General features: G+C 48.0%; 4 protein-coding genes across 4 annotated transcripts; 2 read left to right on the top strand and 2 right to left on the bottom strand.

Moving 5' to 3' along the window:
* Positions 1–3,926: 3,926 nt before the first annotated feature.
* Positions 3,927–5,880, top strand: EDB91DRAFT_894381 (uncharacterized protein). Its single transcript, XM_041328761.1, has 12 exons — positions 3,927–4,248; positions 4,304–4,311; positions 4,359–4,404; positions 4,452–4,558; positions 4,607–4,705; positions 4,757–4,858; positions 4,908–5,125; positions 5,176–5,265; positions 5,317–5,370; positions 5,420–5,431; positions 5,484–5,527; positions 5,575–5,880. The coding sequence occupies exons 1-12, from the start codon at positions 4,036–4,038 to the stop codon at positions 5,677–5,679; spliced, it is 1,098 nt and encodes a 365-aa protein (XP_041171748.1). The 5' UTR covers positions 3,927–4,035; the 3' UTR covers positions 5,680–5,880.
* A 316-nt stretch (positions 5,881–6,196) lies between these two features.
* Positions 6,197–7,084, top strand: EDB91DRAFT_1164455 (uncharacterized protein). Its single transcript, XM_041319931.1, has 2 exons — positions 6,197–6,605; positions 6,660–7,084. The coding sequence occupies exons 1-2, from the start codon at positions 6,280–6,282 to the stop codon at positions 6,787–6,789; spliced, it is 456 nt and encodes a 151-aa protein (XP_041171749.1). The 5' UTR covers positions 6,197–6,279; the 3' UTR covers positions 6,790–7,084.
* A 2,195-nt stretch (positions 7,085–9,279) lies between these two features.
* EDB91DRAFT_1061178 (uncharacterized protein) lies at positions 9,280–11,330 on the bottom strand (the record flags this gene model as incomplete). The annotated part of the gene is made up of 5 exons (XM_041314416.1): positions 9,280–9,509; positions 9,744–10,017; positions 10,065–10,256; positions 10,362–10,365; positions 10,498–11,330. The coding sequence occupies 5 exons, from the start codon at positions 11,328–11,330 to the stop codon at positions 9,280–9,282; spliced, it is 1,533 nt and encodes a 510-aa protein (XP_041171750.1).
* Positions 11,068–11,775, bottom strand: EDB91DRAFT_1164479 (uncharacterized protein; the record flags this gene model as incomplete). The annotated part of the gene is made up of 4 exons (XM_041319932.1): positions 11,068–11,119; positions 11,174–11,372; positions 11,418–11,696; positions 11,720–11,775. Coding segments are annotated over 3 exons (369 nt in total), but the record flags the coding sequence as incomplete, so codon positions are not given.
* Between the last annotated feature and the right edge of the window lie 2,742 nt (positions 11,776–14,517).

The raw sequence follows: 14,517 nt of genomic DNA on the forward strand, positions 1-14,517 counted from the left end.
ACATTGATATTGTGAAGAGGTCGTTTGATCAATGATGATGGAACATTGCTGATGGATCTGATCTAGGTCTACCTTTCGAACTTTCAACTTGGAGGTCAGGCACCTAGCGAGCATGCGACGAGCCATTTTTCCAATCAATGTGGACCATCGATTGGAGTGATCGCTCGTTGCATGTCAACGTTAAAAGGTGATCGTAATGGTGCTGATGGCTCTGATCTAGGTTTACCTTTCGAACTTTCAACTTGGAGGTCAGGCACCTGGTGAGCATGCGACGAGTCGTCACTCCAATCGACGTGGACCATCGATCGGAGTGACCGCTCGTTGCATGTCAACGTTAAAGGTGACGGTAGTGGTACTGATGGGGTTTGAGCAGAAAACAATTTCAGGCGCCTTGGCGTTGATAATTGATAATTGATATCAATATTGTGAGGAGTCGTTTGATGATTGAACCTCGTTGATTACTCTGATCTAGACCTACGTTTTCTCTCTCCAAGGACTGGAGTGTATTGGCAAAGCGACATTGCTTGCGATCGCTGCAGCGCGCGGACTTGAGGATTGCAGAACTCGAAAGGGGAGCAGTCCAACTACGGATTTGTTACGGCGCGAGGATGAAAGGCAGGCGAGGCAAAGCAATGCGATCTATTAACCACCTCCGAACCGTCGTGTTATCGATTGGCCGATCCTCGTACCCCAGCTCACAGCTATGATCAAAGGTGTGTTGACTGAAACACCGCTGATCAGCGATCACTGAGATGAGATTCCAGAACTTGAGCAGCTTCGACCGACTCATCGATTTGCTTTGCTCTATATTTACGCATCGCATCACATCGTACTCTGTCGAACACAACCTCAAGTCAAGTTCCCTCCATGGCCACATCTCAGAAATGAACGAAACGCATGTATGATCTCGCTGGCCTACCTGCGGCTGTACAGGTGTACACAGCACCGTATAAACGCGCCATCATTTTCATTTTCCTCGTGCAAAGGCGGCAGTTGCTACATTCACGCACAATGCACATGGCATCCAGAGTCTAGAGTCCAGATGGGCAAGTTACAAACAGGACGATGCAATTCATTCAATTCGTATTTTGCCCGTCCGAGATGGGATTCGTTATCATTATTATTTGTGGAGTTTTGGGGAGGGGTAGATGTCTCAGGGAGATCTTATTCTTTGGTGATCGTGAGACTGACACATCATTTGAGATTTGAGATATTGTCTGTGGGACTGGTACTAGGGTCTGCATCATACTATCACCACCACCACTGGCCCTGAGGATGCTGGAGATGACGCCTTCGGATATGTCGCGACTTGCAGGTCAGTTCTTCGATTGTATGATCAAGCGGCTGACTTGTTGTGTTGACGATTTATTTAATTGATAGATCATATCGGTGTTCTAATATAATAATCTTTGAATTTGGGTTTCAGGTCTCCTACTCGTCCGATGAGTGAGCTCTTGGAATGGCTGGTTGAAGATATCGATGATGCAAGGCAAGGAGGATCCGCTACGTACTTGACTTGACCACGTTCATCATCGATTGGTTAATTTATATTTACCCCAGTGCAGCCTATCATCACAGGTGAGGCCTAGGCGTCGGCTGAAACGCTCAAGGCGACGTACGCGTACGCTGATGAGAACTAAACGCCCAGCTTTACTAGTATGCACCCGTCCACATCCGAGGATTTCGACGATTATAGTTCCATTGATGATTAGCCCCTGATCAGGTGGCCGCCTGCACAGGCACCATATTTTTAAAACGTGCTTGATGATTTGCCTCGTGCATCACAGGCTACTCCCGCAACTGCCAAACGAGTATCATTTCCCCATATCTTATCTTCATCATGATCCGTCTCCAGTAGACATCTCAGATCTGAGACTGACTCATTATTTGAGAGGTCTCTCAGCTGTTGGCAAAACAGGGCGCATGCACAGGTTTGTACAGGTTTATACAGCATCTTGTGTCTGTGATTGTTACAAAGTGGCACTAGTATTGTGCCTCGTGTATCGTGTCATCTTCACAGTGGCACTGCGGAACACGCTTTCTGGAGTCTGTATCGTACTACCACGGGCCTCGAGGACGCTGAAGGTGATGTTTCAAATATGTTTCAGACACAGATGATCGAGGTTATGTTGACGATTAACAGATCCTAACGAATCATATTGGTGTTCTACCATCTCATATCATCTTGAATTTTTGGTTTTCAGTTCCACTACTCGTCTGAGGTGAGCGAGGACTCGGTCGCAGTTGAGATGTTGAAGTCTTATCTTATCTGATTGTTTGAAGGCACCTCGAGCGCCCAAACCAACTGTCAATGATCAGCGAGGCGATGAGCGAGATGGGGAAATCACGCCGTTGTCGTTTGTAGTCTTGTCTGCTAAGTTTACTGAAATTTGCAGAGCGTCCGGCGCCGACGATACAACTTCCAACTATCGGGAACTATCGGAAGATGCGGAGGCGAAAAGCTGAATCGTCTCATCCACGAATCCTCGTCCGTCTAAATTGGGGGCCCTCGTACAGAGGTGGTGACAGTCTTGAGCACCTTGTGAACTCCAAGGCGTGCCTCTGAAAGAGAGGTTGAACAAGGGAGTACTGGGACCGTTGTCTGATGTCTGACAGGGGTTCTCCCTGCGCACGAAGAAGGCAGCACAGGGAGGATAAAGCAAAGAAGACCCACCCACCGCTAAAAACGACCTTCTTGCTGACTCTACTGCATTGAACAAAACATCCGCTCCGTTTCAGCTTTGATTCCGAACACGTTTGTTCTGTGTACAATCAAGTACCTCTGAGAAGCGATGACATTCGTTTGCTGGGTAAGATCTGAAATGGTCCGCGCTCATTAGGTGAAGTCCCCGAGCCAAACCATGTCTTGACGAGTCCCTGCAAAGCAAGAGAAATCAGCAACAAAACCTCACCAAAGGCTGCAACGACACACTAATTGAGTCTATGGAGTCCTACGCATGCCCGATAAACAGCGGATCATCACCTGTCGGTTGTATGGCTCCCTTCGAGCGTGGGACTTAGGAGAGCAGTGTGCAGATCGGGGATGCATGGGAGGACTCGGACGAAGGAGCTCTATAGGGGATTGGGCGCGATAGCACTGTCGCCAGACGGCAAGAAAGTAGCAAGCGGGAGGTTTGATAGTGCAGTGAGATTGTGGAACATTGACACGGGAATATCATCAAAAAATGGACGGGGCACACAAGGGAAGTGCGGTCTGTCTGCTGGAGTCCAGACGGAGTGCGAGTTGTGAGCGGATCCGACAATGGGTTAGTAAGAGTGTGGGACGTCGAGGGGACAGAAAATATTCATCAGACCACAGTGAATATCGGCTATTATGTGTCCACGGTTTGCTATAGCTCACCCGATGGCACGATGATTGCGACGGGCACGAACAAGCTGGAAATCTGGCATGTCGGATGGAAACACGCTTATCTCCGTATCGTATCTGGAAATTTGACACCGCCACCTGGGCAGAAAGGTGCCAAGTGTTCACAAATTTCAAATCTCACCTCGGGCGTCATTACGACGCATGGGACGTGCAAGAACAGCGACTACAATTGTATAGCAGAGGGGAGCTCTGATGTGTAAGCAAAGTCAGCCTTTCGAGCTCCTTGTTTTTTTTGCATACCAGTAGAGGCATGACCTTCATTTTCGTGAACAGGCAGGACAAGTCTGCGAGCCACCGATGTGGTGACTATGCATGCATAGTTGAATTTTCGCAGCACGCACTCCGCGTGAACTGCCTGTGAAAGAGACATATCATCCTGCCACATGTACACATTTGGCGCTCACTGGATCGCCGCCAATAGATGCGGATGCAAGCTCACCTCGGCTGGTACGTTTTGAGGTCATTGTAAGTGTGATTCTAACGTGTAAAGCGTCTAACTCTCGACTTAAAACAAGAGCGAGCGATAAGCTCAAACGGCATGTGTCTAAAGCGTGGGATTGATCATTGATCTATAGATGGCTTATATATAAGTGAGTTTGCACAGTCGAACACCACATCAGTTCACTTTTCTACCCTCGAAAACAGGTATGCCACTATCACTCTGGTTACAACGGATAATACTAGGACGGAACCCAATCTTGATACGTTATGGTCCGATAGCGATGTTGGCAGGCGTCTTTGCCTTGCTCGCTGGGACCTCTATCTTTCTCACACAACTTTATTTGAACATAAACTTCTGGGCCCAAGTAAGCATGGATAATACTACGTTGAACTTTTTCCATATCAGCGGAGTCCCCGGTGTAAGTCCTGTATCCATGGGTTTTGAGTGGATTCACGCTAACTACTGAAACGCAGCTGATATTGTGAATATTCTGTTCTTATCGACAGGCAATAGCTGACATATTTTTAGACTCGCCGACATGTTCTCAATCGACCTGAATGGACAGACATTGTCTGTGAGTATCATCTTGACATCCGTACATTCGCCCCTAAGGACCTCTAGGTTCACTGGTCTCTTGTTGGCGCTTGCGGACGGCAGTTTACGGGCTCGTCAAACGATGATTGCATTCAAAATCAATTTGTTAACAACATCGCCCTGTATCTGAACGAGTGAAGCTGATTTTCGCTGTGTGTGCCTGACCTCACATTGCTTATTAGAAATGCCACTGTAAATTGGAACACGACGGCCCCGATAGGCACTTTTGATTCATCACCAGTCCAAAATCCTTTGCCAGTAACATACATACCCGGAAGAGGGTAAGCTCTAATCCACATCTGCAACGGACATTTGATTCGAGCATCTTCGAGGCAATTACCAGCACAAGAATATGCTACGGATTTGCCTATGGATCCTTTTCTTCCGTATACGTTGCAGAAGCAAGCATCAACTCTTTACTATCCATTCGATGAGTAATGGCATTGCTCCATTTCCCTTATTGGTGTTATTGACTTGTTGCAGATACTCTGCATATGTATCGCTATTAGCCATTGATACTGACAGCAATACATCACTGCCGATATCTGGCGTAATTGGATATGGAACCATAGTGAATTGGATCGGTCTCAGTGCTTTTTATCCGACTGTAGTAGGGGACGAGACGTTGTATGCATTAGCCCTAAATGCCAAGCGACAAGGAATGATAAAAACGTTCGCCCTCGTCCTGGTCATCACAAACTGTGAGAGTCACCTAGCGTGCGTGGTCGGGCTTGTTCTGATCGGATTATAGGGGCTCTCTCTGTCACCATTTTATGGATGACAATCCTAGTGCTGTTCCGTACAAACGTTAATGATGGCCTTATCTTGGCTTCAACAACAGGTGCAGTGCGAGCTACAGAGAATCGATAGATGCGCCACTGACATCATTCAGTCCTGTTTGCCCTTCCACAGATAAGGGCCAGTATGCCAGATTCTCCGCCATTTGGTAAGTAGCCCTGCCTGTGTATTTGGTCACCCTAACCAAAATCCATAAGGCACTTTCATCGGTACCTCGGGAGCCATGTCATCTGAGAACGCGCAGCTGATTCATAATTCTAGATATAGCAGGTTACTTCATGAATGTCTGTCTCGTCAGCATCTGCGTAAGTCTATGTGTAACTGCTTTCGCAAAAAAATTCACCTTCTGTAGACTTCAATTCTCCTCTTCTCGCAACTACAATACCGTTATCGGCCACCAAGGAAAACCTCAGTGCCACATCAGGAAAACTACGCCTTACTTAACCTTGAGTCTTGAGACGCAGCCAAGTGCGAGTCAAGTCGAAGATGGTTAATAATAAGAACACCACTCTCAAATAATTTTTTCTTGTGATTTGTATGAAGGGTTGCGCTGGACAAATGGACAAAATATGACTCAGGCGAACACGCTGTATAGGCATCAGGTGTCCGGGAAATGCTGTATGAAGTGTGTGGACAGTATTCACAACCTCTTTCGAATCTTTGCAAGGATCACAATGCCTCCACCAAAACGAGTCTCGATAAAGCTCTTGAGTCTTCAACTTTTGAATTAACGAGGTAACAGCTCCGTGAAGCTCCGTGCCTTGAGAACCAATCAATGATCTTGTATTAATGTTCTATAATTACTCCGCACCGTCAAATGTCATTCCACTGCAACACCTTGTCACTCTCCGTCTCTATCCACGCATCTTCCTCCATCTTCCTCTTCATTCAACAGAATGAACTCGCACCCACGGTCAACCAATTACAGGATTCTCACTACGCCCGACAGCAACAGCCCCCTTCTACCCCAATAAAACATCCTTCCGCTCCGCAGTCGATGGGCAAGCTGTTCACCCTGCATCCCCCGCACCGCTATAACACACAACATATGTCCGACATGCCGTTTACCCAGTGCTTCCTCGTCGCACAATCTTTTAGCCTCAACAGGACGATAAATTCACCGGGATCATCACCAACGACATCGTCCGCTTTCGCTGCATCCAGACGAACAAAACTAGTTCTGAACACTGGCCGCAGAGGCCCATTCTCGGTGATCAATTGCTGCAGCTCGATATCGGCTTTCAGCCTGAATATTAACCCGAGTTCGCTTATTTGCATTTCAACCCAGACACCCTTCGCATGCAGGACGCATTGTCCACCAACGCGAGCTCCAAATCCACCAAAGGCATCCCAAACCGAAACGTCTCGCCAGGAAGCTACCAGGCATCTCAAACCTTCGTCGTAGCATCAAGAAACCGTAACCACCCACGATATCAGATTCCACTATCAACATCCTTGCGTATGCTCATCAATGATGCTCCATATATGCAGCGTGCAAACACTAGAAGGGGGATTGCCTAGTGAAGGTCCCGATTTTGGAACGGGTCGTGTTGGTGCGGGTTTCTGATCTCTCGAGCGGATGTGCGTTTCAGCGAAGATTGTGCCCCGAACTGCCTAGCTGGTAGATGAGCGCTGAGCTCCAAACGCATCTGCACTATATGTCTGTGTCTTCGGGAGGTTTGTACGATACGGAGCGCCTTGATCCAGGTCCACAGGTCCCTCGCCCTGTGGCGAACAAGTCTATGGTGTCTCAAAAGGAGCCTGGGAGTGATATGTCCAGAACGCGAGGTGCGCTGTGTTGTTCTGATTTACTTTTGTCACTGGTCCGTATTCTGAAATTTCCCCTGTGCCTCCTGGAGATAGCTGAGCTACGAACAGGCATGATGGAGGAGCGTGGACCAGGCATGTGATACATCCACCACTCTTGTTATCGGACGAACCTCCCCATCGTCTCCGCTTATCCACCACACCTCCTCAGTCCTCTCATTTCTCCACATGCTCGGTTTCACAGCTAGATCCATTTTTCCAAGGCGCTATCTATATCCATCCACATTTCTTCGACCCTCCTCTCCTCCCATGAAGCTATTCTCTTTCGAATGCTTACTTTGGGGGCGTCGTCGAGGAGCTGCTTGTCGAGCAGTAGGTTGTGACTAGGTTTCCTTGGGCTGAGATCATTATGGGCGGCGGGTACGGTTACACCTCGTGGTCTGGGATGTGTAGACATACAGTCGATGATATTGGGAATGAGATAGATCTCCTTGGACCTTAGGCTTGACAGGAGAGGTCACGCAGCATTCTGATTCCTCGAGGCAGGTGCCACTGACCGGAATTTGTATCTTGAAACAGAAACAAGGAACGTGGAGAGTCGTCAGACTTCAGTGCCAGTATGGCTATGAGTGTATCAGTTTCAACGTGCTGTCCATGATCGCACCCACCTGACGCTGTCATGAGGGCTTCTAGGTTTAAGCTTACAACGAGACTACAAAACTGCATTGCAAGTATTTCAGTCATATGCTATGTATTCAAGTACTTGTTTGAGATACACTCTATTCCAAGATATCCATTGCTCGAGCGGCAGTTAAATTTGTTCAGAAGCATGCGCATTGATCAACTCAGCAAGAAACCACTAGTAAGTCACGCGTCGTGCTATCAGCCATACTGTACCGATGCGAAAGCAGAAACACGACTCACTGTAGTTCACTGTCGCGACATGCCACTCAGTCTTTCGCACATATCCACATTTCCTATCACGCCAGTGAGTCACGGTTGAATCCAGGACGCGAACTACTCGTACTCACTTGGCCATTTTTATTCACAGTGCCTGGCCCCACGCATGTGCAGCAGGGATCATTTTTGCAATTGATGCTACAAGTATCGCTGGTGTCAGCGTCGCTGCGGCTGTCAATGGGATTGGCAGATATTGACGCTGTCAACACAGCAACAACCGGGAGGACGAAGTAGAAACGCATCGTTTGTAAGGATGCGATATCGGATCAGATCATTCTGAAGGAAACGGTAGGAAGATGGCTTGCTTTTATGTGCTGAATATTGTTATGGCAGAACTTTATGGCGATGTAGGAAGAACCTATCTTACGGAAAACATAATTGATTCTTCCTCATATCTTGCTAAGATCTTGTGAGCTTTGTTCATCCACGGTTATACGGACAGTCCGACCGTAACGTGGTTCGCGAACTAGGTCAGTAAGAGTCTGATTCGAGATCACTGCATGCACTGACAGACATGGTACATTATGTGTGCGAGCTTATACGAGATTTGTCAATGAGAACATTTCTGAGGTGGGGGGCGTTGAAGATGGCTCGCATTTATACCCTGACAATCGTGTTGTGGGCGGGACTTCACATGGCAAGAATCTATATAGGCAGAACTTATTAGCTAGTGGAACTTGAGGGTCGGCGGATGAACAAACCATGAAATAAATACAGCCTGCGTTGACGGAGATGCATATGTCCCGCTACATTAGGTTGTTGAATGTTGAGTATTGCAGGTCGATAAGTAGATGGTCAATATTATACTCTCACTTCCAGGTCCACGAGGGCCATCCCGAACCGACACGCCTCACCAGGAAGCCGCCAGCCACCTCGAACCCCTCGTCATAGCATTAACAAGCGTCGTATCCACATTCACATTCACGATATCAGATTCCACTGGGGCTACTTCGTTGCATGTACTTATCGATGATGCTCCATATATCCAGCGCAAGTACTAGGACTGGCCTGGTGAGGCGGGGCGTGTAGGAATGTGAACCTGCCTGCACCTGTATTTTAGGGGGTGCGATGCCCAGGAGGGTGAGACACTGCAACTCGTCTTCGCTCAATCTCCACACGTCCTATGGTGCGCATCACTTAGTCACCACCACTTTTGTACAAGTTTCCCATCACCTTCAAAAAAATCGGATTGCTTTTTCCTCTTACAAAAGTGCTCAGTTTGATGGGGGGAACAAAACTGTAAGACGGATTTTTTATTGGAGCAAATCTGAGTGTGAGAAATTTTCTGAGCGGGGTCAGATTGGCCACTACTCAACTATCTTGCCTATAATTAGTCGAAGAGCTGCGCTACTGTTTCTGGAACACGTCTGTGGGACTTGTATTTCATTGAACTGAACTGCCGAACCTTAAGCTGAGCATCTTTTATCCCAAGCCCCAACTGATAAGCTTCTATCCACCTGTGTGTCCGATGTTCCCACAGACGGATACTCTGCAACTCGACAGATGCCAGGGCTCGTGGCATACTATCTTTCAGCGTCTCGAAAGTACAGTCGCAGTGATCTCGAAGGTACTTCTTGACCCGTCCCCAGAAGAACTCGATGAAATTAAGCTCGCAGTGGAACTTTGGAAGGAATATGCAGAGGTGACCTGCCCTTTCAATAATTTCTTGCACGAGTGACTTCTGCTCTTTGAAGTCAGACTGCAGCTCCAGTATACACTTGTTGCAGCAATCAGTGGCATCGGATTCGCATTTTCCCTTGCACTTGCTGCGAAGGGAAGGTTGATATAGGCCACGTTCTGTGAGGATGGTTTTTATGCCCTTTGGCTCTCCAGGGTGCTCAGGATGATTGGTTGGGAACATCATTTCCTGCTCAATGCGAATGCCATCATGAATGAACCAGCCATTTCGCATGTGCGCCTGTTTCCCACCCGGGTTGACATTCATGCGGCTGACAAGGAGAGCATTTTCAGAGTATACAGCATGTCCCTGTGAGTTGTCGATGAGGAACAATGCTTGGTAGCCTGGGCCGTGAGCCTGCTCAAATGCAGGGATGATTTTATCTTTGAGCTGCATGGTGTGTCAGTTCTGAGTCACAATCATTACAAAGTACGAACCTGATTGCAGAAGTGTTCGCCACGCCAATAACCATCATAGTTCTTTCCATATTCCAACGACTCCCCTGCTTCAACCAAGTGGCCGATGGTTGAACAAATGACATCACTGCGATGAAGACCACGACCCGCTCCCTTCTTACGCAGTCGAAATTCATCCTCAAATACCCAGTATTGATCCACCGCATCATTTGCCTGTGCCGTCATCTCATCGTGGGCACAAAGCACAAGTCGACATTCAACAAAATTCCGTGGTTTGGCAACAACTTCGGTGTCAACATCCCCGACAACATACCAAACAAATCTATGTTTGTAGCTTTTCATTGTGGGTATGAAATGACTTTGACGGTAGTGCAGAACATCAGGTCGGTCGTGCCCGTCAAAATAAAGACCTTTGCGATGCTTGAGGTATCGAAATCCTTCGCAGTGCAGCCACCGACGTGCAGTATTCAGTGAGATGCCATGGCTGACCTTCAGGTGAATACAGGGAAAGATCTCGAGCTCCATGTATCGCTTGAGGCCACATGGCATTTCTTCATCGACAACATGCTTGAGGTATTTATCTGCTTCGGCAGGTATCAGTTTGTTTTGGGAGAACTGAACAAGCTTGTCAGGGTTCATGGCCCATTTATTTGACCGAATGTATGCACGCAGCTCTGCAGCGATTGCAGGATCACTCAGGAGTGAGTACACCTTGGCATGACGGCCCTGCAAGGACTCTGGGAGCTTGTGCTCTGACACCCATAACCTGGTCCAGCGGCGCACCTGACGGCCTCCCCATTCCGCAGCAAATCCATGGCTTTCTGCAGCTCGTTTTGAGGCGTCAATTGATAAACGTCCCTTCTTGACAACCATCATCAGGTAACTCTGGATCGAACGGGCACGTTTGGCTTGCAACCCATTCAGACCTCCAATGAAAGCCGTCTTCTTCGACTTCAAATGCTTTTCGATTGCCGCGAGTGCTCCCTTGAGCTCTTCGAGGTACTTCTCCTGCTTCATCCTCCTCTGCTCACAGTGCAGCACGTCAACCCTGCGTCGCTTCAAGGCTGGCACAGCTGGTAATCGAGTACTGCTGGTTGCTGGAGCAGTGATCTCACTGTCGCTATCTTCAGATTCAGAGTTGTCTGCTGGTGGTTCCGACTCTGAGTCAGAGTCGTCAGAGAGGTAACGAAGCTGGTGGCTGCGCAGTTCAGCCGCTGCACCATGTGACGCCAGGCCTGGGGAGTGTTGTTGGATGGTGGGTGCACTGCTGTTTGGGTGAACAAACATGTTCCGCATCAGCAAGACTTGTGGATCATCTCTGCAGGATGTCTGGTGAGTATTATTCTGATATACTAAAGTTACACTGGCACTCACGAAGTTTGTCTTTTTTCTCGGTAGTCAGCAAGATCTCTTGCGATCTTGTTGTACCTTCGTTTCGTCCTATCCGAGTGCCCGTTGTATCCAAGTGCCCTGATCTGCTCAGCTTTCTTCCACTCTGTAGTGGTCTTTTCCTCCATGATCTTCTCAAACTTGAAACCAGCAGGCTGCTGAAGCGCATCAACCTCGGCTTTGAGGGCAGCCAGATTTTCCTCCAACCCATCTCCTTCAAGCTCACAGAGGCTCTCACCATCCGACCACTCGCTCTCTGAATCACTGGATAAGACCTCCACATTGACACCACCAGTGTAGCCACAGTCAGATTGGGAGTCCATAAATTCATCGTCATTTTCGGCTGCATCAGCAACACTCGGAGCTCGAGAAGGCAGTGAAATGTGGGTGTTAGTGGTCCACCGAGCAATGCGGGCATGAGAGGCTTTGGACTTCTGGTATTTCTTCACCATTGTCAGTCACTGAGGGTTCAGACTTTGACGGAGTTCAGAGGAGTCTTTCGTCACACAAAAACATGCATATTCTAGCTTAGTTTGAAGTGTCTCAAATTAATATATCAAAGGCTTTGGTCTCATGAAGTTTTTTTGACATCACTAGGAGGTACCTTACTGCTAGGGTTAGGGTTATCAGCGCTCGACCAACCAATTTGGCCACTGTACAAAAGTAGTGGTCACTAAGTGATGCGCACCATAAATGCATTCAAATGCATGTCTGGGCGCTGAATATGCGCCGGCAGGAGCATGATTTCTTGGTTTGAGAGCTGCGTATCCATGCGGTTAGTCAATTATATGTTCCATGAGATGAGTTCTTCCTACATTGCCATGAAGTTCTGCCAAATGAGTTCTAGTTAGACCCTAACACCACACCCTGGCAGGAGTATCAATACACCCCTGGCCATTGTAGAAAGCTATGTATTCATACCCACATGCTACCTCCAAGGCTTCCTTGTATGCATACACACCTGGGGAGCCTGCCTAGGGCTTCCCAAGCCTGTATGCATACAACCCCTGGGAGCCATAGTGAGTTCCTTTGGACAGTTCTTTTAGGTATATATTAGTGATTTTAGATCCCTTCTCTGTACACCGCTATTTTGTGTGCCTGGCCCAGACCATTGAATATTAATATTATCAATCTTAGATCCCTTCTCCACAAACTGTGAGTTTTTGTGCCTGTCCCAGACCATCAAATCCCATTTTGGTCTCCCCACATTATTCCCACATATCACATGTTCGCACTTTTCAGCCACACAGTGTGGGAATTACCCCACAACACCAAAAACATCGCCCATTTTGGGAATCTCCACAATATCAATTATTCTCACACCCTCCTCACCTCACTGCAGCTTCACCACCACACCACAATACTGTGCTTAAATAGGAAACAGGGTCACTTAGCCTTAATTTATGATTTCGAGTACAAGGATGGAGTATTGTGATGGAAAAAGTACATAGAATGAGAGAAAACAATTCTGGCTATCATAATCATGTATTGTTAGAATTTTAGAGAAGTGCTGTGAGGGTCTATGAATATTTTGCCAGAGGGTCTCAGTTTTGGTCAAAACCAGTGTAGTGAGTCAGCCGCCGGCAATCTCCGGTACCTGCCAGCAATCAAGGTTTTGCGCGTTGACGAGTGCTCCGTCGCACAGGCTGCCCTTTATCAACAATCACAGAGTCCGCATTGGCTACAGCTGCAGCATGAGCATCATCCTCACCATCAAGGACACTTTTCTGAACATTGGTGGGACTCTGGACCTGGACAACATGGAGGTGCAAATCAGGCAATGGGTTGTTCACTCGGTGCAGGATGGGTCAAGGACGAGGGCGAGGTCGGATATTTGAGGGCTGAAGAGGTTCGAGGGTGTTATCATCGACGAGGTTGAGATTTTCTGAGCCGTGATTAAGTGAATCTTCATTTTCACTTTCCACAGGTTGTTAACGAATGGTTTTTGATGCCTTCTCCAGCTGCTTGCGTTCTTTCTCCGCTTGCACTGCAATTTTGTGCTCGTGCTGCAATTTTGCGCTTGTGTGCAACACGTTTCTTCTCCTCTGCATCTGCTTGCTTGGCTGCTGCTGCAGAACACTTTGCCTCGACTGCAGCTTTCTTTGCAGCTGCTTCTTCAGCCTTGCAAGCCAACACCAGCTCGCACTTAGCTGCTTTTTGAGCATCTGCGATGCGCTTTGCAGCAAGTGTCATCACAGTTTTGACAGCTTTTGCTGCCTCCTTTGCAGCTGCATGTTGGTCGCATTCCTCTCTCTGTCATAGGTCTTCTTCAGCCTTTTTGTGATCTCGTATTACCTGCCGAATTCCTCTGAACTTTTTCGCAGCCTCGGTGTGAACAACCTTGATGTTCGCGGTCCAGTCGGCTTTTGCAAGGGCATCGAGCATATCATTACAGGTCATGTGGCAAGAGCCTGAGCCACCTTCCCTCTGTGGGCTGTTCTGCTTCTGCCCAAACAACTGCCGTTGCAACCGTCCGTTTTTGGCTTCCATCAACTTCTTCATGGCATAGTCGGCCTCCATCTGCTGTTTTGCCTTCTCTGCCCAATCACGGAGGGCATGGTAGCCAACTATATAAGCTTTCCGAGATGCATTCCGGGGTAAAATGGGTGGAAAGTCAACAAGGTGATATGACTGCTGTTGCTAGGTGGAATACTACTGATGAGAGTTTGTGTTGTGCTGGTAGGTTCATTATGCAATGTTTCGGCTGTTGCTAACGACATCGGAGCTTCACTTGTAGCCTTGTTGGAATCAGAAACATGGTCTGAGTCTGTCTCAGCTGCAACCTCCAAGAGTGTGGGTAGCATGGCTGGCACAGGTTGTGCTGACTGTGTTGTAGTATTAAGTGCAGGGGCATATGCAGCATCTTCAATGATATTAGGGTCCAGAGGATGGATGCCTGTCTTGTGGAATGCTGCCTGAATAGTGGACGGAGTGAATGCTCGCTGGCGAGCTTTGTGGTAGAATTCAAGAAAATTGCCCTTCATAATGCTAATGCCTGCTTCGCTCGCCTTGTTCACCTCTGACTTCCAGCTCGATGCCAATGGCCCGAAAACACCAACATCACAAGGCTGAAGACGGTGTGTCA

The sequence above is a fragment of the Suillus paluster genome (assembly GCF_016628075.1).
Source record: "Suillus paluster strain FC165 chromosome Unknown EDB91scaffold_96, whole genome shotgun sequence".
Classification (NCBI taxonomy): Eukaryota; Fungi; Basidiomycota; class Agaricomycetes; order Boletales; family Suillaceae; genus Suillus; species Suillus paluster.

What these genes read in the sequence shown, in the direction of transcription:
- EDB91DRAFT_894381 (XM_041328761.1), top strand. Translation starts at nt 4,036, where the DNA reads ATGCCACTATCACTCTGGTTACAACGGATAATACTAGGACGGAACCCA. An exon ending in ACATACATACCCGGAAGAGG is followed by an intron (nt 4,706 to 4,756) that starts GTAAGCTCTAAT and finishes AGCATCTTCGAG; the next exon opens with GCAATTACCAGCACAAGAAT. An exon ending in TATCTTGGCTTCAACAACAG is followed by an intron (nt 5,266 to 5,316) that starts GTGCAGTGCGAG and finishes GACATCATTCAG; the next exon opens with TCCTGTTTGCCCTTCCACAG.
- EDB91DRAFT_1164455 (XM_041319931.1), top strand. Translation starts at nt 6,280, where the DNA reads ATGCCGTTTACCCAGTGCTTCCTCGTCGCACAATCTTTTAGCCTCAAC. An exon ending in TCTCGCCAGGAAGCTACCAG is followed by an intron (nt 6,606 to 6,659) that starts GCATCTCAAACC and finishes CCACGATATCAG; the next exon opens with ATTCCACTATCAACATCCTT.